The sequence below is a fragment of the Giraffa tippelskirchi genome, chromosome 13, assembly GCF_054371585.1.
Source record: "Giraffa tippelskirchi isolate mGirTip1 chromosome 13, T2T-mGirTip1v1.2.pri, whole genome shotgun sequence".
NCBI lineage: Eukaryota > Metazoa > Chordata > Mammalia > Artiodactyla > Giraffidae > Giraffa > Giraffa tippelskirchi.
Window position 1 is genome coordinate 7610464 of NC_137287.1, and position 23068 is coordinate 7633531.

Below are 23068 nucleotides of genomic sequence, written 5' to 3' on the forward strand. Positions count from 1 at the left end.
GTAGGGGGGGAGAGTCTGGTGGGCTCACTGGAGAAGGAAGGAGGGTTTCCCGGTGGAAGGAGAGGGACACAAGGGACAGACAGGGCAGTGGCTGGGACATCTGGATTTAGCAGCACAAAGGGCCGTGACTCCAGGTGGCTGAGGAGGAAACGAAGGAAGTGATGACAGCTCTCTGAGAAGTTTATAGTCTGAAGTGCGGGGAAGAGGCAACAACAGGAGTGGAAAGGAGACTGAGATAGAGAAAGGTGGGGGTCAGCAGGGTCGGGGAAGTGCTGGGGACTGAGTGAGGAAGGAGGGTCAGAAAGCGGGATACCTGAATTTAAGAGTTCACACTGGGAATTCCCCAGGCCAGTAGTTAGGACTCGGGCGCTTTCACTGCCGCAGCCCAGGTTCGATTCTCGGAAGTTCACAGAGGGTGATAATAAGCGCTGGGCTGTAGGAATGAATGGTCAAGGGGACAGAACTGCCATGTCAGGAGACTGGATACACTGTCCATGCCAGCTGGGAGGCCATCCTGGCTAGGAGCTGGGGGAGGGAGGAAGACAGCAAGGACCACAGTGTTCACGGAACGAAGGGTCACAGTGGATAAGGTCACCAGCAGGCGGGTGACCTCTGGGACGTACCTCCCAGAATTGCCTTTTTCAAATGTGGGGTGGCCAAGGCCTCAGAAAAGGCGGTGACTTGCCAGACCACCAGCCAGGGGAGTGTCAGCACAGACTGGAACCCAGACCTCCCTGCTGAGTGTCTGGTACTATGCACCTTGACCTGAACCACCTCGGCCTCTGCATAACCCCTACTCAACAACCTGGGCACTCGAATGGGCTCTGCAACTGTGAGTACTGTGATCACTAAATTTCTCTTTCAACTCGGTGCTGTCAGCATGCTTAATCTCATAGGGTGGGGAATGCCGTTTTCTGGGTTCGGTTAGTAAATGAGCTCTGAAAAGCCATGGTAATTATGACTTACATTCTACTTCTGCCCAGACACGCTGGATAAATGTGCTTGGGGGAGGGAGCGTGGCTACCAGGCCTAGGAAGCTTTCTAAAGGATGTGCAATCAGGGTTCAGAGGTGAGCAACTCTTGTTGCTCAAAGAATGTTCACCTGTGATGCAATTATTGCCGTTAGCAAAGTGTTCAGAATGTTTTCTTCCTTTTTGAACACCAAAAACGTTTTATATTGGGGTATAGCCGATTAACAATGTTGTGGTAGTTCCAGGTGAACAAATAAATTTAAAAACACTTTTAAAAAAAGAACGTTTTCCTCCTGTTTTCCAGTCCACTTTATCAACTGCCGGAGGTGTGAAAGCCACACTATGTTTTTTGTGGACTTTGCTCCTCGAAATACAACAATCTCTTTCCTGTTGCTATGGGTGGGAGGGGCAGTAATCAGACCCCAGGATTTTCCTCATTCCTTTGTTAGGGCGGTAACCACAGGGAAACTAGCTTAGTTTGCTCTTAAGTGTCCTCCTGGAATAAAAGGTGTCATTCTGGCTCTCAGCATGGGTCTTGAAGTATAAATGGATCTGGCCTGGCATACCTGCTAACATTTACTCATCCAGTTGTCAGAAAACTTGGACTGGGCGACAGGAATGGAATTTTTCTTTTTTCTTTCCTTTGGATAAATGTGTCACGGTGCCATGCTGTTGTGACAGATGGAAAAATCCTATGTAGGGCACGCAGGAAGGGCTCCGAGGGCCCGCCTGGCACGGTGGGTGGATGGGAACCCATCTCTCCTCTCTGAGTTACCCATGTGCACTTCCTGAAAAGACCGTTCCTGTTTGAATGTCTGGGTTACAAAACCGGCGAGTTCACCATTCCCGGTGAGAGGTTCCCTGCAGCCTGGAACGGAAGGAGCCAGAGGCACCGCGGAAACCCTTTCTCCCCCAGCGCTCTGCCCAAGCATGCCGCACTCGGGTGAGGACCCCGCAGGTCTCGCTGGGCCTGGTGGGTGGGGCTGGGGTTCTGGGTGACCAGCTCCGGGTGCGTGCTCGGCCTGGGGTCGCTGTCCACCTGGCAAATTGGGGCGTGGCCGCCCACACCTTCCCCAACGGAGCCCCCTCTCCTCTACAGCCCTTCCACCCACCGTCCGCCCGGCAGACTGATAACGAGATCCCTCCCGTCCACAGGGTCACTGACCCGATCCTGGGCGTCCTCCGGGACTCGCCCTGGGAACCTCGTGCTCCCACTCTGCGCTCAGACCCACACGCGTCCGGCAGACTAGGGCTCACCCTGCCCTGGACTTGCGGGCCAGACCCAGGGGCAGAGAAACCGCAGCCTCTCCACTCCGTCGTTGGGGAGGGAGAGCGAAGGATGCCCAGGCTTCCGGCTCTCATCACCACCGCAGCTCGAATCGCTGCTCACGGCCACCCGCGACGCGCCCACGGACCAGGAAAGATGAGCACCCTTCTCGGGGTTTTGTGTCCCGGCGAGAGCAGTAACCGCACAGCAGGGACCCCGCAGGGGTGTGCGTGCCCCGCCCCTCCTGGCCCGCAGCGTCACGTGGCCCGCGGCGCCCCCGCGGGCCGGTCACGTGACAGCCGCGCCGTTGCCCCGGCAGCGGCTGCGGCGGGGCGGAGGGGCAGCCGGCGGGGCAGCCGGCGGGGGCGGGGCCCTGGGGACCCCGCGGGACTGGCGGAAGGAGGGAGGGGGCCCCGCTTGGCGCCCCAGCCGGGCCACCGGGCCACGCCCGCGCCGGCAGCCGCGTGCCCGAGCCGGAGTCGGGCCGGGAGTACAGAGCAAAGACCGGTGAGTGCTCGCTGCGGGCGCAGGGCGAGGGCGGCGGGATCTCCGCCCCGGCGAGCGTGGGGGTGTTGCGGAATTGCACCCAGAGATCACAGCTTCCTCTTGGGCAGGCCTACGAGACGACTGTGAGGTTGGGACCCCAAGCCCGCGGGATCCCTGGGCGGGGTGCAGCGCCGCCGGGAGGACTTGGAGGTTGCGGGGCGCGGAGAGATGCGGGCCGCATGCGGGTTCCCTGGCTGCCAAGGGTACTGAGGGGAAGGAACAGAGATGCAGGCGGGTTCCTCTAGGGAGACCCAGGGGAGGAGGGGAGCTGGGCCCTCCCGTGTGCGGGTGTGACAGAAAGAGTCAGAAACAGCCGTTTCTGCGTGGCACTCGCCATTGCTCGTGCCCCAGATGTTTAAAGGAAATTTACAGGCAAACCCCCAAACCCACCCCCTGGAAATGTTTCCCACGGCCAGATACAGCATCACGGTAATTCTAGATCTCTTTTCTCTGACCGCCCCTTACTTACATAAAAACAAAACTAAAAGCCCACACGTTTCGGCCAGGAGAGCATCCTTTGGAGCCCCTGCCACCTGACAGAAAGGTCAGGCTCCATCTTGCCCCGCCCCACCCGCTGCCTGAACTGAGCCCTGGAGTCTGAGGACCAGACTCTGCCTCTGGGGTAGGCCGGGTGGGGAGGAGGCTTGGCCCGGGGGCGAGGATGGGTTTGAATCCAGTCTGAGCTGCTCCCTCTGCAGGAAGTGGTTTCTCTGTCTTGGGGACCCTCAGGCCCACCTCACCACCCAGGCTCTAAGCAGATAGACAGCGCTTCCTCCCCAGATCCTGCCACTGGGGACATCAGTAGAGCTGAGGCCACCCCTGCCACCACCCAGGCCACTGTCAGCCCTCACTGCCCATGAAGTTCTCCAGTCTCCAACTTGGGCTCAGCTCACCTTCACTAATGGTCCCCACCTCCACCCCATTCATCTCTTTGGAGGCCACCAGGCCCTCCTGCCCTTCCCAGTTTGCCAAGTGTTTGAGCACACAGACCAGACAGAGCCCCAGTGGCTCCCTTACCAACTCCTCCCAAGCCCCTGCATCTGGGCAGTGCCAGGGCAAGTCCAACGCAGTTCTACCGCCTGGGCTGCACATACTCCCTGAATCTTGCTTCCACCACTGTTCCCCTGACCCCTCTGCAGCCAGCCTTCCTGCTCTGCCTCTCAGACCCTCCCCAAGTGGGCACCATCTTGTCTTTGCGCGAGAGTCCCTCTTTGCCAATGCTACCTTCACTGTGTCCTGGTCCGTATCCCGGCTCCCTCGCAGGGACCCTCTCCTGGTCCAAGAGTAGAGGCAACCAGCCAACCCCTTGTCCACCCCCTCAGCCCTCAAACCGGCTCCACTACAGCAGCATTTAATTCACTGGACAAGAATCTCCCCCCACTTAGGCCACTCCCCCACTGAACATCCTCACCTTTCATCTTTGATCCTTAAGTACCAAATGCAGTCTTACCTTAGGGCCCAGGAAGCGTTTACTGGATGCAGGATGGAGGATGGATCCTCTGAGGGGGCAAAGGTTGTGCCTTTCACTCTTCCGTAGGCTGGACAGTGTCTTCATCAACCCGGTGGGCTCACTTCTGTTATGTAGTGGGGCAAAAAGAGAAAAAAAAATGCATTTACAAATGATGCCATTCTAAATGATTTGGAGCCAACCAATGGATTGGTTAGTGAACATTTCTCCAAATTCTCCCCAAGGGAAGGATTCCTGTGATTGAAGTGCTTGCAAACAGTGCTGCTAGCTGCAGATGTGGGTGGGGGCCGGGGTGGTGGTGACCAAGGTTCCCAAGTCAGCCCTCTTGTAAATGACCTAGTAATTGGCATCCCCGGGCAGAAACACAAGAGCACAGAGCTGTTCTCTGGGGGTCCTGTTGGCCAGTAAAAGCCATGCCTCCATGGCCTGGCGCAAAACAAAGAGGAAGGCACCCCCAAAAGAGAGAGCCTCTCCCCTCCCCAGGACCTTCCCAGAGAATCCACTTAGGGACTGGCATGGGCAGATCAAGTTTGGGGAATTTCCTCTATCCAGCCCACCCACCCCCAACCTGGCTCCCTGGGACCTAGGAACGCTGATCTGTTTGTAATAGCCTTAAGTAGGCTTTTCACCGGGCCCATGCGGGCCTGAAGGTACAAGTTAATATCTGATGCTAAGTGAGCTGTGAGGTGCCTGTGCCCTTGAAGCCTACCCTACAGATTAATTAGAGCTGATCCTGAGGGCTGCTGCATGGGCCAGCCCCTTGGGCCACACAAGACTGCCAATCCTCTATTTGGATTAGTGGAGATTTGGGTTTAAATTCACAATCTCAACAGATCAGCCCTTCTGATCTTCATCCTGTGTTACTGTCAAACCACATGTCTACTGGGATGACTCGAGGGGTCTCCAGCCTCCGTTTCTTAAAAAGAAAAAAATAAAGCCCCAAACCATGCTCGTGGCAATTGGCCGGTTTGGTTTTTCATTTTGCTAAAGGTTTCCACTGCACCCTGGATATAGCTTCAGTTGTATAAATCAGTTATTTTCAGGGTGAACTGTGCTGATTTAAATTGAAGTGAGATTTGAGAAATTAGCAGCTGCGTGGAAACACTGATTTCATGGTTAGCACCTGGCCGTTGGAAAGCAGTTTGGGGTCTTTGGGCTCCATTCTCTTGTTTAAGACCCAAATAGGGGTGGAGAAGGCAATGGCAACCCACTCCAGGACCCTTGCCTGGAGAATCCCATGGACAGAGGAGCCTGGCGGGCTACAGTCCATGGGGCTGCACAGAGTTGGACACGACTGAGCGACTAACAAGGTGGGCATGTCTCCACGTGAAGATGAACAGGTTGGAAAAGTCAGGTGTTAGGATCGCACAGCTGGGTCAAATCCAGAAGTTTCAGGTCCTAGAAGCTTCCAAAACTTGAAGATAGGCATTTAGGTGTTTTCGGCCAGCCTTGGAATTCTGTTCACCCAAGAGCCACGCTCAGTTGGAGCTTTTCTGAGCTTAGGAGACCAGATTCCAGCTTTGTGGAGGAACAACTGGACACTGTGCTGGGTCCTGAAGATGCATCCCCCTGACCCCCCTTTCCCACAGGTGGTCCCTACATTCCTGTGTGGGGACAGCCTGAGGCCAGGGCCCCACCCTCGTGCACCCCTGGATCCCGTGGCCCTGGCACAGGGTGTATATAGCGGGCCACCAGTGATGGTAGAAGGGACTTGGGAGTCTGGCTTCTCCACGCCCAGGGGACCCTCTGGTATACCTGAGCGTGTCTCTCCCGCCCCTAGCCTGGCCCCCACCATGAGCGCCGAGCTCAACGTGCCTGTGGACCCCTCCGCTCCTGCCTGCTCGGAACCCGGCCACAAAGGCATGGATTACCGGGACTGGGTCCGCCGCAGCTACCTGGAACTGGTCACCTCCAACCACCACTCTGTGCAGGCTCTCTCCTGGAGGAAGCTCTACCTGAGCAGGGCCAAGCTAAAGGCCTCCAGCCGGACGTCTGCCCTCCTCTCGGGCTTTGCAATGGTGAGTGGAAACACAGCTTCTGCTAATTGAAATCCCGTGATGCTTCAGGGAGAAAAGCCCACCCTCTGGGCCCTGCTGGCAGCCAGGATGGACCACTAGGAAGTCTTTGTCCAGGGACTTCCCTGGACATCCAGTGGCTAAGACTGCACTCTCACTGCAGGGGGCCTGGGCTCAATCCCTGGTCAGGGAACTAGATCCCACAGGCTGCAACTAAATATCCCACGTGCTGCATCTAAGACCCCTCCCCCACCCCCACCCTCCAATAAAAGTCTCCGCCCAGGTCCCACCCCCTCCAAGGGGATTGGTCTGGCAACAGGAAGGGTGACCTGGGGCACCCAGGGGAATCCCCAAGCCCTCAGAAGGCCCCAAGAGTTTGGGAATTGGAGCAGGAACTGCAGAATGGGCCCGGTTTGCTCAGTGTAACCCAGCTGGGCACGCACACGCCCCCCAGAAGTGATGAAGCAGAGCCTCTGGCCTGACTCCCGGCTGCCGGGTTATGCTTTCCTTCTGAGTCATCCCCCAGGGCGAGTCTGTGTGGGGAGAAACCGCGGGCCCCCAGGAAGGGCCACGTCTCCTGTTGACTCGGAGGCCCGCAGACCTCATCCCTCCAGGGGATCGTCCCAGAGCGCGGGATGTCAGGATCCCAGTGAGAACTGTGGCCACTGCTCCTCCTCTCTCTGTTGTCTGCTAGTAGGTCCTATTGGGCTGGAAGCAATTCTTTTTTTTTAACTTGGAAACAATTGTTTTTCCATAGCCTAGAGCGTCAGTTGCCCAGTGGCTATGCAGAAAATAGAAAGGTGTCCGAGAGAGCCAGTGTGGCCACTCCCCTGACAAGGGCCTGCCAGTCATGGGCGCCGGTCACCCTCGGAAAAATGAGACATTGCGTAGTCAGGGCGTGACTTCATACAGGGCGGGGCAGTGGTCACCACATTTAGAGGGCAGTCAATTTGGGTTCAGGTCTGTGGTTTAAGGCAAAGGCTGATTCAGGTCTTGCAAATTATTTTTTAAAAAATAGGGTCTTCCCTGATGGTCCAGTGGCTAAGACTCTGAGCTCCCAAAGCATGGGGCCCAGGTTTGATCCCTGGACAGGGAACCACATCCCACAAGCCACAACTAAAGATCCTGCATGCCACAACTAAGACCCGGCACTGCCACATAAACACATATTAAAAGCAAAAAAAAAACCATAATTACAAAAGTTTACAATCACATGGGGCAAAATTTTGGCTCAAAAAATGATTTTCTTCCATCACATTAAAAAAGGAATATTTTCTCAAGCTTAATTTTAAGAAATATGCAAGAGAATTTTAGATGTCACTATTAAAATTAGATCTTCGGGGACTTCCCTGGTGGTCCAGTGGCAAAGACTGTGCTCCCAATGCAGGGAGCCCTTGGTTTGATCCCTGGATGAGGAACTAGATCCCTGCACAGCCAAATAGATAGAAATAAATATTTTAAAAATTAAATCTTGTTTTCTACCTTCACAGAAGAATTATAGTACTGCATTAAGTTTTTCTGGCCTGTATATATATATATAGCTTCCATCTTTGGAAAACTAACTGTGAGAAGCACTGCCCGATTGAAGGCAGTGCAGTAGGATGGTTTCCATTCTGCGTGGGGCCCAGGTCTCAGAAATCACTTCCTGTCTGCGGGCAGTCTCTTGAGACCACGGTTTGGATTTCCAAATTTAGGGAAGAGTCACTTTTTCCAACAAAATGCTCACCCAAGTTGAAGGCTACAAAACCCCTCATTGAAATTTGAAAACAAGCCCCGTGAAGCTACAAAACAAAGAGTGAATCCTGGAGGACGAGTTTAAGACTTAACTGCAGCCTTCAGGGGTGTGAAGTGGCCTGAGAATGGGAGCAGTGACCTTTGAGAGGCAGGGGTGGAAATAATAATGCATTTTCTCAGCTTTCATGGAGTATCTCCTCTGTATCAGCCAGTGCTCCCTTTAAGCAGGCGGGGATACATTTCAGAAACCACACAGACCCCCGTAAATCAGATAACTGTTCAGACTGCAAAGCCACCTAGGAGAAAGAAGTCATGAGTACCAATCATCAGCCAGTATTTCCGCTGTGGAAACTATAGCTGAACGAGGACAGGGCCGTGGAAAAATGAACAGGCAGTGCTTGACGCGGAGTCCACTCTGTTTTGTTGTTGTCATTCAGTTGCTCAGTCATGTTTGGCTCTTTGCTGCTCTCTATATTATGTATTCCCTAATTAGAATTACAGAGCTGGTCCTTTGTCCAACAAGTGCTCATGCCTGACCTTAAGCTTATTTCTTCATGTTTTTCCTGCCCCCAACCCAGAAAACCTGTGATCAGAGGGTTGTGATAAAATATCTGCATAAATACACTGAAATATGGCCTTTGGCCTTTTCTCCTCCTGCAGTGGAACAAAATTGCTTTCCTTGCTGGCCTTTTAATCATCTTTGTTTCTTATCTTGGCACCCTCTGAGGTTTAGGACATCCTTTTTTGTTGGGTCACATCCTTTGTGGTCACAAGAGCCTACCCAGGCTACCAGGGCACTGAGAAAGGACCTCCCCTCCCTCACCTTGGCAATGTGGCCGCTGACTCTTTGGATCAGTCATCATTGCAGAGTTTCCGTTCCAGCTGTGGTCCACTAGGACTGACATTATCTTTCTCCCTACCAAGGGTTCCATTTCCACTGAGGACAGAATGAGGGGATAAGGCAGTAGTTGCTAGAAGTTGTGAAATCTTTTCTTGTAAATTTCTTAAAACTGGGATGGCTCTGGGAATTCCCTGGTGGTCCAGTGGTCAGTGGTTGGGACTCTGGCACCTTTTTTTTTTTTTGGCTGCTGTGGCCCCGGGTTCAATCCCTGGTCAGGGAACTAAGATCCCACAAGCCGCACAGTTCAGAAAAACAAACAACAAACAGGGATGGCTTAGATCTAGGAGACAAACAGTGAGTGGAAGAGCCTTCTTCTGGCTTCTCTCTGCCTCCCTGCTCCTGCTGTCTTAACGGGTCTGATTTCTTATCATTGGGTATCTGGGAAAAAGCCCTTGGTGAGCCAAGACTAAACCCTCCACTGGGGCTGGTCTGCAGAGCTGGGGTGGGGTGTGGGCAGCAGGGGAGCCATCCCGAATGGACTGGGTGTGACCTGGGGAAGCGTGGCAGGAGCTTGGCACCCAGTCTGGAGTTTGAAAGCCCCTTAGGGCTTCTGGTGAGCAAGTCTCAGCCTAAATAGACACCCACTGCTACAGAGATAAGCTAGGGCTTCTGGTCCTTCAGTGGGCCTCTTATTCCCTTTCATTTAAAAGTGATTTATTGATGTGAATATAGGCACACAGTTTAAAGCCCCAGCAGCCCCTGGTTCCTACCCCTGGAGGAGCCCCTTGGTCTCCACGTGGAATTCGGGAATTACTGTTTCTTACACGTTCTAGACATTACCTTTGGCCTAGCTGTGACCGCTGCTGAAGACTCAGCTGTTTTCCTAGCCCAGGCTGTTTCCCAGCTTCCCCTTCTTACCGTTGTTCTCATGTATGTGACCATTCCCGGCCTTAGGAGACGAGGCTGCTCCTTCCTGCTTTTGGTCTCAGCTGACAGAGGCACCCTGTGGCTTGTGTTGAGCCCATCCAGTGTACAGCTCTGAGTCTGGGGGTCATCAGGAATCTCCATTGTTCTCTTTTTTAACCCCCTGAAGGGTCAGGTTGTTTGTTTTGAAAAGCAGCAGTTGTTGGCAGCTAAGCCCCACTTCAGCCTAGCTCTGCTGTCAACAGCAGTGTTGCATGTTCCCAGGGAAGTGTGGCCTCTGCCCTGGGCTGGAGCTGGGCACCCCCAGTACTCCTCCGTTCTTGGCACCCAGGGGGCGATCTCCACGGGACCCAGTGCTTCTTTAGCCTTTTCTGTCCTTTTTAGATTGCCCTTAGTGAGATCTTCTTTAGCATATCAGAAGGAAGTTCACAATATGTGAACAGGGGAGGAGAGTGCCCTCTGCTCTGTGGAGGCCCCGACCTAGCACCGCCTCTGCCTCGCAGGTGGCCATGGTGGAGGTTCAGCTGGAGACGCAGTACCAGTACCCGCGGCCACTGCTCATCGCCTTCAGCGCGTGCACCACAGTGCTAGTGGCTGTGCACCTGTTCGCCCTGCTCATTAGCACATGCATCCTGCCCAACGTGGAGGCCGTGAGCAACATCCACAACCTCAACTCCATCAGCGAGTCCCCGCACGAGCGCATGCACCCCTACATCGAGCTGGCCTGGGGCTTCTCCACCGTGCTGGGCATCCTGCTCTTCCTGGCCGAGGTGGTGCTGCTCTGCTGGATCAAGTTCCTGCCCGTGGACGCGCGCCACCAGCCAGGCCCCCCACCCGGCCCCGGCGGCCACACGGGCTGGCAGGCCGCCCTGGTGTCCACCATCATCATGGTGCCTGTGGGCCTCATCTTCGTGGTCTTCACCATCCACTTCTACCGCTCGCTGGTGCGCCATAAGACCGAGCGGCACAACCGCGAGATCGAGGAGCTGCATAAGCTCAAGGTGCAGCTGGACGGGCACGAGCGCAGCCTGCAGGTGGTGTGAGCGCGTCTGTTCCCGGGCGCGGCCGCCGCCGTGTCTGCGTCACTCGGCGTGGACCGAACTCGCCTGCCTCCTGGACAGTTTCAGACACGCGGATGGCCAACCGGGCCGTCAAGTCACTGCCAGACGGTTCAAGACCAAAGTTCTACTCCTGTCTTAATACTGTTAAAAACTGGCTCGTTTTCCCTCGGAAGATGGAACGCTTCAGTTAAAGGGGAGACTGATGGCTAAGAGCTCAGGGCAAAAAAAAGGCTGAGTCCTTGGCCCTGGGGACTTCCTGAGACAAGGAGCCGGGCTCTGGGTTGTAATGGGTGGTCACGGGTCCCCTCGGAAACTTGGACTGAGTGGCCAGCTCGGAGCAGGAGCCTGGCAGGGGCCTGGAAAGTCTGGGCAGCATCCTGAGTTGAGGGAAGGGATTGCACCGATTCCGGAGCTGGGCTGGTGGCAGCCCGGGGGCATGAGTGTTGGTACCACACTGCTATGAATAGACTGGGTGCAGGATTAACAGCTTGGCCTGGTGCTTCCCTTCCTGCCCTGGAGGGAGTTGGGTGGCCTGGCTCGCGGGGCGGATGGAGGCGGAGAGGCAGGAACCTGGGTGGGGCAAGTCAGCCCAGCAAGTGCATCAGACGGATGAGATGTCCGAGGTCAGAGGCCTGCGGGGTCGGGAGGCCTATCTCTGGGCATCCTGGGTGAGGTGCCCACTTCAGGTGGCTAACTGAGGGGTGACGTGAAGCAGCCTGGGCTTGAATTCTCTCTCCCCAGATAGCAGGATCCCTGGCCACACTGACCCAGCGAGGCCACCAGGTTGGGGAAGGGGCCCACAGTCCAGAGACGTCCTTCTCTCAACCCCAGATGGTCCCCTGAGCGGTCAGCCCTCTGAGCCGTGGCTACAGAGGGCAGGACACTGGCCAGGCAGCTGAGCTCACCCATCTCCCTGCTGCCTGTGGCCCCAACTGTGGGAGGGGGCGGCCTGGGGGACTTCCTGTCTACACAAGGCCGTGGCCTGGCCTGATCCATGGGTGGTGGTGTCAGAGGCCAGCCCTGGCCACATGTGGGTTCTGCTTATGACAGCAGAGAGGGCGAGGTCCCGTGTAGTGCTCCCGGAGGGCCCCCCAGGCCTTCCAGCTGCACCCGTAGGCCCAGCTCATACTTCTACACAGCCATGCACAGGTACACCTGAGCCCATGTCCTGGGGCAGAACACATACATGCTACAACTCAGCTTATCTGTGAGCTTGCTGTGCCCTGAGCTGCTTTTAAGAACCACGTGTACCATACTGGCCAGCAGCCACCAGGGAGGGGTGCCTTTTCTCGTTTCCAGTCTTCGGACTTCATGCTCCAATGGCATTTCTGTCCACAGCCTAGTAGCTCTGTGGTGTCTAGGTTGCGTGTGCCAAGAAATGCTGGTGGGCCTGACCAAGGTTTCTGAGACTGGAACATACTGTTAAGAACGTAAACCTTAACACATCACTCTGAAATGCTGAGAACCACCGGTGCAAGTCGTGGCATTTACGGGGAGCCTGGACGTTGTGTCCTTTGGGGCCAGAGGAGAGCCCTGACGCCTTCCCAAGGGCGTGTCCCTCATATCCTCTGCTGACATCTGTCATGACTTGCTCACGCCCTAGCGCATGTCTCCTCTCCTCTCCTGGAGCCTTGTTGAAAAGGCTCGTCTGGTTTAATGTGTTTGCTTTGTGCAAGAATGTCAGCGTCACTGCAAGACAACCACTGTGTATCCTGGTAGGGACTAGACAGGCTGGCTTCTCCCCACTGCTGGGAGGGGGCAGCAGCCCCTTCCTCTAGCCTGAGCCTTTCGAGAGGGGCCTTGTGGGGCTCACTGTGACCCACTTTCCTGGGGCGCCTGGTGCCGCTAACCTGTGAGCCAGGCCCATGGAGTGCCCAGCTCCCCACATCGTGGCAAGCACATCCCAGGTATCAGTCAGGAGCCCGCTGTTAACGCCTGGCCCATGGCAGTGGTGGGAGGGGGGGCTTCCTAACCTGGCCACGTCAGGGTCAGGCATTAGGTGCCAGGGACGGTGCCACACGGGTAGGGGAGATGCCACATGATATATTTTAGACACTGATTAGGAGAACAATGTTCTTGTAACTTCTTATTTTCATCTGGCGAGTTTTCCCAGGTCCAGCCTTTCTAGTTCCCAGAGGTATGGGGCAAACAGTTTCTGTGAGAACAGAGATGACCATGGGTTGGGGACTGGTGATGGGGGTCACTCTCAGGGTAGCCCAGAACATCCTCTGGGGCTGGAGAGTAAGCTACTATTTGGAGCTGCAGCAGGGCAGTCTGGGAAGGAGAGGGAAGCATATTTACAGGCTAGAAATTCAGTTTCTGGAGGTTTAACCTGATTGTGAAGAGGGTTCCGAGCACAGTGGCCTCTCCATGGTGAGAGGAACCGGTGTGGGCTTGCCCTATTTTCCTCTGAAAGGAGCCTTCCTGGTGCTCATAGAACAAATGCCCACAGATACACAGAGGCTGTTTCCAAAGTGGAACACAGTCTCCATTTAGTACCTGACCAGAAGCAAACTCAAGGGTTTCTATTTTGGACAAACTGCCAGGGCAGAATGTATTTCAGTGTCTTCTAGGAAGGTCCGTGCAGGACAAAACCACACAAGCCTGAGTGGATTGAGGCTCACCTACAGACCTTATCTGTCTTGTGCTGAGAAACACACTACGCATGACGTCATGGAGACCACATGTGGTGTACGCACTCCCCCCCACCCCATCCTGTATATGGATTTTTTAAAAACAGTTGCCCTGGATTGAACTGAATAAATAAAGCTATAACTTGCTCTCTGCTCTTGGTGGGAGGCCGTAGGGAGAGGGGATGCTCAGAAGCCTCTCCTCCAACCACTGGTCACCAGTGTCCCAACAGGCTCCCACGTGAGGGAGGTAGAGGCCCCCTTATTGGGCATTTCTGTCCTTTACTATTTTTAAAACATTAAAAGAAAAAAACCTTTTGTTTGTTTGGGTTTTTTTGGCCATACTGTGCAGTATATGGGATCTTGGCTCCCCAACCAGGGATTGATACCATGCCCCCCTGCAGTGGAAGCACAGAGTTTTAACCACTGGATCACCAAGAAAGTCCCTATTATTATTCTTAACATTCTGGCACTTCAACCCAGAGGGCCAGCCTGCCTCTGCAGCCCAAGATGACTCTCCAGGCCTGGGGGTGGGGGGTGGGGGCAGAAAAGGCCTGGGCTCAGCGCAGAGCTTTGGGCCAGCAGGTCCACTCTGACCATTTCCCAGGTAAGCTCAGCCAGCCTGCAAAGATGGTCCTGACTCAGATGCCTCCAGAAGAGCAAAGGGAGAGGAGGGACAGACCAAGGCTAGAGACTCCTCACTAGGCCCATTAAGAACCTGCTGAGCTGTCTTTCCAGCCCCTGCCGTCCCTCCCAGGCTGCTGGGGACACAGTTGGGCAGGGTTTGCACCAGTCTCTGTAGGAAGAGCCTAGAGGACACTGCCTGGCCTCAGCTCAAACGGGGCCGTCTGTTGGCAGAGCACCCTGCAGGCTCCACCCAGGGGCCAGGCTGCCCCCAAGGCCCAGCCTGTCAAGCCCACAGCGAGCAGACCACCAGGTCTGTGTGCCTGCTTGGCAACTGATATGGCAAGATGGGCTGCAGCTCTGGCCGCCTTGCCCAAGTGCCACCCTGAAGGGTCTGAGGGCTAGCGGGGAGGTCACAATACCTGAGAAGCAGCAGTCCCCCACCAGTCGAGGTGTCTGGGAGCCCCCTGCCCCCCACAGCTGGCTGCCGGGCCCACTCAGTCCTTCTGTTGGGTCTCTGCCAGGGCCACTACACAGACAGTGCAGGGTGGCTAGTGGCTCTGCACACCTGACAGCTCTTAGAAAGTTCCAGAGTGCCTGTGAAAACCAGTGCTGTGAATGTCTCCAGGCTGTGATGGGGCGCTGGTCCCCCAAGTTTGGCTCCTAGCATGTGGCTGGTGGGCCAGGTATATTGTCACATAAGCAGCTGGAGACCAGGCTGCCCCCAGGCGGCCCCGCCGTGCCTTCCACAGGCTGCTCCTCACCTGGCCGTGGGGGACTGCCGCCCATCCAGGTCAGCACTGGCACCCCACCCTGTGCTGTCCTGCGAGCTGAGGAGACTCCTCCACAATTTCTAACAGCACTGGGGTGGGGAGGCCCAGACTCTTGGCAGACTGCCCCATCACCACACCCCATGGGGTCAAGCATGACCTGAGCAGAGCCGGCTCAGAAGCTCTCAGCAGGCCTGAAGTCTGAAACAGTAACCACCTCACATCCTCTATCAATCCACTTTCCAATACAACACGCTCCCTAAACGAGGAGCCTGGGAACTAACTCCCTGGTGGTCCAGCGGTTCGGACGCGTCGCTTTCACTGCAGTGGCCTAGATTCAACCCCGGGGTCAGGGAACTGAGATCCTGCAAGCTCCATGGCATGGCCAAAAGTAAATAAGTAAAATAGTAAATAAATGCGGGACCTGCAGGCTGGGATATTCTGCAGCCTTGTTAAGTTGTTGTTCAACGGCTCAGGGGTGCCCAACTCTTTGCGTCTCCATGGACTGCAGCAGGCCAGACTTCTCTGTCCTTCACTGTCTCCCGGAGTTTGCTCAAATTCATGTCCATTGCGTTGGTGATGCTACCTAACCTCTAACCTCCGTTACCCTCTAACCTCATTAAGACAGATGGATAAAGGAGAAAACAGCCTCAAGGGGTACCAACCATTTTTAAGCTCAAATTAGGCCACTGCCCTCAAACTGTGACAAACAACCCAAACAAGTGGCCACCGCGCAGGTCAAAAGGGACTGACCTGAGGCCCCTCACCATGAAACCATCCCGGGCAGGGCTTGAGCTGCCGAGCGCCAGGGTGTGTGTCCAGCAGTCTCCCCTTAAGACCTGAGAAAGACCTTCGTGCCGCGCGCCCCCTTCGATGCCGGCCAACGGTCCGCTTGGGAGCCAGCGCCTCCGCCAGGCCCGGCTGCCAGCTCCCCGTCCGGGGCGGCGGCTCACGTGGTGGGTCTCCCCTGAAAGGAGAACGCTATCTGCAGGAGTTCCTGCCCCAGTTCCTGCTGCTTCCCGCCGGGGCCGAACTCGGCCGACAGCTCCCGGAAGGTGACGCCCACGCGCCGGGCGCCGACGTGCCGCCGGTGGATAGCGTGCTTCCACAGGTGCCGCGCGCCTCCCCGGAGCACCACCAGGGAGCGGCGGGGCATGGGGACCGCTACCTCCACCTCCTGGCACGGGACGGACCGGCTGGGGGCCAGGGCGCCGTCCGCCAGGGCCTCCGGGAAGCCGGACGGGGCCAGGCAGAGCAGCAGGCTGCCGGGCGCCTCCCGGGACATGGACAGCACGGTGGGGGACAGCAGGTTGAGGCTCACTAGCCGCTCCCCCCACAGCCAGGCGTCGTCCAGGTGCGGGTCGATGGCCGAGCCCCGCTCCGGGCAGTAGTCCAGGTTGCACTGCTCCACGGGCCGGAAGTCCTCCAGGATGGGGTAGAGGCCCATCCGCCGCACCACCTCCCGGCTGAAGCTAGGGAGGCCTCGGAAGCCGGCCATCTTTAGCTTCTGTTTCCGGAAGTTGACTTTGGGGCCGTAGTCCTGGGGGATGAGGACCAAAAGGAAGTGGGGGATTGGCTGAGTTTACGGAAATGGCATAATGAGCCAGGGCAGAAGAATCCAATCACAGAGACCAAGACAAGCCACGATGGCTGACTTCGTGGGTCTGACATTTTGGCAGAAGGAGACAGACACCACACCAGGTGGCAGTAAATGCCGAGGATAAAAATAAAGCAGGGGAGGGGACTATGAAGCGTCCAGGCACCTCAGGAAGCACAGCTAGAGACAGGAGGCCCGTGGGTGGGTGGCCTCCCCCGGACACGGTGGCCAGGAGTCTGGACCTGGGAAGGAGGAGCAGCCAGGCAGAGCAGGTGGGAGGGCGCCCGCCCAAGGCAGCGTTACCCAGCTGGTCAACACTGGGCACAGTTGGGCTTCAAGACAAGGGAGAAGAGTTCCCCACGGACCCGGCAGTGGTTCCACTCCTAGCCTCACTGAAGAGAATGGAAACACATGTCCACGTAAAAACCTGACTCGAATGTTCACAGCAGCACCACTGACAGAAGTCAAACAGTGGGGACCTCCCTGGGGGTCCAATGGCTAAGACTCCGAGCTCCCAATGCAGGGGGCCCGGGTTCTATCCCTGGTCAAGGAACTAGATCCCACATGCCACAACTAACAGTTCATATGCTGCAACTCAGACTCGGTACAGGCAAATAAAAAAGTCAGAAAGGGGAAACAACCCGTGTCCACCAGCCGGTGACCGAACAGAGAGCGGTCTATCCATACAACGGAATAGTGCTGAGTCACCAAAAGCAATGAAGTCCTGATACAGGGTGCAAAGTGATGAACCCTGAGAACATGCTCGGTGAAAGATGCCTGACACAGGGTCTCAGGTTACATACCCCAGTTATAGGAATGTCCAGAAGAGGCCAACCCACACAGACAGAGGGCAGGTAAGTGGTTGCTGGGGGATAAGGGAATGCAAACTGACTGGCAATGGATGTGTGTTTGCTCTGGGGTGATGAGAATGTTCCAGAACTAGACAGTGGTGACAGCTGCACAACACTGTGGCTACACTGAAAATCAAAGCACTGAATTATACACTTGAAATGAAGGGATCTTATGGTAGGTGGCTTCCATCTAAAAGAAAAAAAAAAAAACCCCACGAGAGGAGCCCTGTAGAATACAGCTCAGATCTGAGCGGTGAGAGGGGAGCATGTATACACACTCCTGTTCCCTGGGGGCCCCTCCAGTGGAGGGTGGCCCCATCTGGTGGTAGAGTCTCCTTCTCTGTTCTGCAGGAGCTGGGGCCAGCTGGCTCCTTCAGGTCACCCCGACCCATTGGCATAGGCCAGCAGGAGGGCCACAGGCAGAAAGAAGAGAAGCTGGAGCCCGAGGAATCCCTGGGAGGCTGGGGTGACTGCCATGGGGACAGCAGCAGCGGAGACAAGGTTGGGCTGGCGGCCAGCACAGGGCCTTTTAGGGCACGGGAAGGCCTCTGTGTTTGCGCTGAGATGGGAGGCCTGGAGCGCCTGCAGCAGAGCAGTGACTCTGAGCAGATGGTGGGATCACTTCCTACTGAGACCGACTAAGGAGGGGTGATGGCTGCGCAGGGAGTGTGGGAGGCAGGTGGCAGCAGTGGCCGGGGGTGAATGTTCTCAGATTCAGGACATGTTTTGAAAGAGTAAAGAGCTGACAGGAATCACCAGTGAAAGAGAGAGAGGATTGTGGAAAGATCCAGGGTTTCTGGTCTGAGTAGGAGGAAGGTGGAATGTGCCGGCTCAGCTCAGGGCTGACAAGCAGCAGAAGCTGGGGCTGGAGATATGAGTACGAGAGCCCTGAATTTGTGGGGCCAGGCCTCACTGAGATCAGCTAGGGGTGTCTGGAGAGGGAGGAGAGGCCTGAGGACTGAGCCCGAGAACCAGCTGCTGGGTTTAGGGGTGGGGAGTGGGGGGTCAGCCATGAGGCAGTTTCAGAGTGGGTTAAGGGGGAGCAGGAGGAGAGGAGCTGAACAGAACAGCTAACTCTTTTGAGAAGTTCTGCTGCAGAGATGAGAAATGCAACTTCCTGGGAGGCTGGTGGGAGAGAGCCGACCTTGAGCGAAGGGAGCTGGACACGGCTTCTGAAAAGTGGCAACCAGCCCGAAGCTAGAGAGGGGCACGGAGGGAAGCGGGGCACAGGAGAGAAGGGAACCTCAGTAGATCAGTCTGTTTTCTCGGAGAGGCCCGGTCATCAGTGGAGGGGAGGAGGGGAGCGAGGACTGGAAGGACAGCAGCGAAGCCAATGACCTGGGGAGGTCAGCTCGGCTCTGAGCACGAAGGGCCTGGCTCAGGATGGAGAGCCAGAGCCCCGGGGGGCCGCCTGAGGGTGAGGGTGAGGGCTGGACCCGACCAGGGCTGTAGGTGAGCAGAAGGAGTCTGACAAAGTGAGGAGAAAGGATGAGACACACCCGAGGAAGTGCCTATACTAACTGGCTGGGGGGCAGGGGGAGTCGGGGGGTGGGCGCGGGCAGGGAACATGGAAAGGGGGCCGATGGCTGTCTGGAGGGGGCGAGGATTGCTGGAGATGAGGAACAGAGACGGGAGTGAACCCAAGGAGAAGGGGGCTGTGATCCCAACAAAGGGAAGGTTCAGGGTTTGGAGGCCAGAGTTATCGGTAGGAACAGGCATGAGGAGATACATAACTGACCTGGAGAACTGCAGACGGGGGCAGGGGCATCTGGCAGCTTCTTAGAAGCACTCCCCAGGGCTTCCCTGGGGGCTCAGTGGTAAAGAATCCGCCTGCTAATGCAGGAGATGCAGGTTCAACCCCTGATCCCGAAGGATCCCACATGCCTTGGAGCAACGAAGCCAGAACTATTGAGCCTAATGCTCTAGAACCCAGGAGCCGCAAGTACTGAAGCCCCTAGAGCAACAAGAGAAGCCACTGCAAGAAGCCCTCGCACCGCAACTAGGGAATAGCTCCTGCCTGCTGCAATTAGAGAAAAGCCTGCACAGCAATGAAGACCCAGCACAGCCAAAAATAAATAAATGATTAAATTAAATTAATTAATTAAAAACAAGCAGCACGCCATGAGAGTCACCATCACTAGGCCAGTTGGGGAGAGGGCAGAGAGAGCTGGGTGGCCGTCTGCTTCTGAGCCCCAACTCATAGGAAGGTAAACAGGCCATGCTCTAGGCCCTTCCCTAGCATGCCCCATTCAGCAGCCCTGCCCTCCCACAGCCCTAGGTCAGCTTGTCCGCTAATGGCTCTGGCGGGTGGCTGCAAAGGAAGGCCTGAAAAAGGAGATAAGCACAGGGGCTCCAGGGTCAGGTGCCTGGCAGGGCCCTGCGGCGTGACTGCCCTCTCTGGCTGGCCCGGCCCTCCTCCCCCAACCCAGCTCTGGCCCAGCCTACCTGCTTCCTCCGCCCAGACTGGGAGAGCTTCCAGGGGTCGCGGTCCATCAGCTGCACCATCTCGGCTTCTTCCTCTGGGGTCACGAAGTCCTCAATCAAGGTCACGCCCGGGAAGGGGAAGGCCCAGCCTTCAAAGTCAGACTCCTCAGCCCCCACGGCCCAGCCGGTGTCAGGGTAGTAAATGAACCGGTGTGTTTTCTGCAAAAGAAAGACAGGGGTATCAGAGCCTCTGGAGCCCTGGCTCTCACCGCACATGCGCCCTGAGAAGCTGCCCCGCCCCATGGTGCACCCTCCCCGGCAGCACTTTGGGGGGCAGCTGGCATCTGCAGGGAGGTGGGACCCCTGCCCAGCCCCCGCCTTGCTCACTTTCTCATCTGTAAAAGGGAAGAGAGTACACAGGACCATTCTTTCATCTTCCACCTTGCAGGTGAGGTGACTGAGGCTCAGCAAAGTTAAGGAACTAGCCCAAGGCTGCACAGCTGGGGAGCAGCTTCCGAGGCCACACTGTTCCTGTGTCACCGTGGGCACTGTCTGTCCCCCTCCCCCAGGCAAGTGAGGCCTGTGTGAAGCCAGACGGCCCTGACAGGGAGCTGAAGAAACCTGCTCCCCTAAAGCTGAGGGCTCGGGCTGCCCAGGAAGTAAGCGCACGTGCTGGGAGGCCAGAGGGTGAAGCCCTTTCCGGCCGCAGTGGAGGTGCCTCTGGGGCCTCCCGGACATAGCCATGGGTGCTCCCTGAATTTCTCATCGAAAAAATGACAGAGGGCTTCCCAGGTGGCTCGGTGATGAAGAATCCGCCTGCAGGAAATGTGAGTTCAATCTCTCATTCCAGAAGATCCCACACACAGTGGAGCAGCTAAGCCTGTGCGCCACAACTCCTGAGCCCATGCTCGAGAGCCCGTGAGAGGAAACTAGTGCAGCCCACACACCCTAGAGCCCATCCTCCGCAACAAGAGAAGCCACTGCAATGAGAAGCCTGTGCACCGCAACTAGAGAGTAGCCCCTGCTCGCCACAACTAGAGAAAAGCCCACACAGCAATAAAGACTCAGGAGAGCCAAAAATAAATAAAATAGAAGAGCAGAACTTGCCAGTCACCTAGAGGAGTACCAGACTGACAAGCTCCTGTGGCAGGGCCTCCGGCCAGTGACCCGGCTCGAGCCTGGCCAATTACCAGACAGTCTCTGGAGCTTCTGGTTGGGTGAGCCAAGACTTCGTCAGATCTATGCGGCAGTCAGAGGTGTTCCCTGCCTAGTGCCCCCTGCCTCCTCCCCGTTTATGTTCTAGAGGCACTGCCAGCGCCCCCAACTCTGAACCACTGCGTCTCCCTCCTGGCACCTCACGCGGGACACACAGAAAGTCAGGACTCCTCCTGTACATTTCACTTGTTCCTCAGGCATCAGGTTGGGAAGATGCTACCTGCTGCAGTGCCGGGAACCTCCACACCCTCGGCCATGAGCACAGTTCAGACCTCTGGCGAGGTCTGAAAATCTCTTTTTTGTTTTTTTTTAAAGAAAGCAATTGTGGTGAAATACATACAACCACGTATATTTTATACCTAAGACTGATCCTCAACCATACACAGTTCAGTGTTGAGTATATCACACTGTCATGCAACCAATTTCTAGAACTTTCTCATCTAGCAAAAGTCCACCTGTTATCTTAGAGAATGAACTTGCGGTTGCCTGGGCAGGGTGGGGGTGGTGGTGTAAGGATGGGGTAGGGGGACAGTTAGGGAGTTTGGGATGGACATGCACACACTACTACATGTAAAACCAATGAGGTCCTCCTGTATAGCACAGGGAACTCTGCTCAATGTTATGTGCAGCCTGGATGGGAGGGGAGTTTGGGGGAGAATGGACACATGTATATGTATAACTGAGTCCCTTCTCTCTCCACCTGAAACTATCACAACATTGTTAATCAGCTATACTTCAATACAAAATAAAAAGTTTAAAAAAAAAAGAAAGTCTGTCCGTTAAACAACACATCCCCTTCTCCTTCCCCCCAGCCACCGGACCCACCACTCTCCTTCCTGTAGCTGTGACTCTGACTACTTTAGATGCTCTACCTGAGTGGAATCATACAGTATGCCTTGTGACTGCCTTATTTCATTCAGCATAACGTTCTCGGGTTCATTCGTGTTGTAGCACGTGCCAGACTTTCCTTTCTTCTTGTCTCCGACTGAACAATAGTCCGTTGTATGGATGGGCTGCATTTTGTTCATCGTTTCATCTGTCCATGGACACCTGGGTTGCTTCTACCTTTTAACTATTCTGAGTAACTCTGCTATAAACATGGGTGTACAGATATGTCTTCACGAGACTGCTTTCAATTCTTGTGGGTCCATATCCAGAAGTGGGATTGCTGGGTCATATGGAAGCTCTACTTTTAATTTTCTGAGGAACTGCCACTGTTTTTCACAGGACCTTCTGAGCTTCTATCAGGGACACCGAGACAGTTTCTTCACTGGCTTCCCAGCCCCCTTTCCTTCTTATCCACTCCTTCCCTTCAGAGGAACTTTCTAAAGTTCACATGTGATTTTACCTTTAAAACCCCCACGAGCTCACCATGGCCCTCAAGAGGAGCCCAGCCTGCCTTCCGTGGTCAGGCCCCACCGGCCTCATCTCCCTCACCTGACGCATCACCCACCTTCCCCAGGCCTCGGCCCAAACAGTTCCCCAGCTGGAAGGCCCTTGCTCCGCTAGGAGTCTCTGAGTCCTTCTTTGTTAATTCGTAGGACTAACGAATCTCATTTCTGTCCAATGCCTTCCGGGACCCTTTGCCCCTAGCTTCGGCACCCTCTGCTCTCTCCCTGCCGTCTTCCCACGGGCAGGTGAGGTTCCCAGCTACGTCTGCTATCAGACTACCCCCAAGTTCCATAGGTGAGTCGCGGTCGCACTGCACCGACGTCCCAACCCCTTCTCCACTCCAAGCCTGCTCCTCAAATCTCTCATCTCTTCACCTCGCAACGCCCCCATCGTCAGGGCCGCTGACACGGTCTGATCCGGAACCTGTCTTCAGGGCCAACTTGGGCCTCCGTTTCCCCACACGAAGAATGGAGTTGTGGGCGCGGTCACTCTCCCAACCCTCACCTGTGAAGGGTGCTGCCAGGAAAGGTCACCTCCGCGCTGCCGCTCGCAGATCAGACAGGTCCTGATACCCTTGCAGCCGCATTCCCGAAGGACCTCGAGAGGCGCCACCGCCGCGGCCGCCATGGCGGCGTCCCGGCAGACAAGGCGCAAGTGCGGGGCCGCGGGGGCCGCTGGGAGTTGTAGTCCGCACGCACGGCGCGGGGATCGCGGGGCCGCTTCCTTCCGGTGGTCGCC

General features: G+C 56.0%; 2 protein-coding genes across 5 annotated transcripts in view; one reads left to right on the plus strand and one right to left on the minus strand.

The window, feature by feature from the left end:
* Positions 1-22982, minus strand: part of ALKBH4 (alkB homolog 4, lysine demethylase) — a 44354-nt gene extending 21372 nt beyond the window's left edge. Inside the window, exons 1-4 of one of the 3 annotated variants that reach the window (XR_014073316.1) lie at positions 22835-22982; positions 19745-19942; positions 15605-16391; positions 4235-4358 (exon numbers count right to left, since the gene is read on the minus strand). Coding sequence is in view for 1 of the 3 variants with exons in the window: in XM_081557813.1 (XP_081413939.1) it covers positions 15801-16391; positions 19745-19942; positions 22835-22957 (912 nt within the window). In the remaining 2 variants the exon portion in view is untranslated. Of the gene's footprint in view, positions 1-4234; positions 4359-12852; positions 12983-15501; positions 16392-19744; positions 19943-22834 lie in introns of those variants that run through there. The other 2 variants (XR_014073317.1, XM_081557813.1) reach the window with 2 other exon arrangements.
* Positions 2529-11311, plus strand: ORAI2 (ORAI calcium release-activated calcium modulator 2). 2 transcript variants are annotated; one of them, XM_081557824.1, is made up of 3 exons: positions 2529-2745; positions 6033-6270; positions 10151-11311. In XM_081557824.1, the coding sequence occupies exon 3, from the start codon at positions 10276-10278 to the stop codon at positions 10807-10809; it is 534 nt and encodes a 177-aa protein (XP_081413950.1). In that variant the 5' UTR covers positions 2529-2745; positions 6033-6270; positions 10151-10275; the 3' UTR covers positions 10810-11311. The 2 variants fall into 2 exon arrangements, with proteins under 2 accessions (XP_081413950.1, XP_081413949.1); XM_081557823.1 differs by having other exon boundaries at positions 10270-11311.
* Positions 22983-23068: the final 86 nt, after the last annotated feature.

Coding starts and splice junctions, on each gene's coding strand:
- ORAI2 (XM_081557823.1), top strand. CDS start 6,046: ATGAGCGCCGAGCTCAACGTGCCTGTGGACCCCTCCGCTCCTGCCTGC. Junction 6,271..10,269: donor TCCTCTCGGGCTTTGCAATG/GTGAGTGGAAAC, acceptor TCTGCCTCGCAG/GTGGCCATGGTGGAGGTTCA.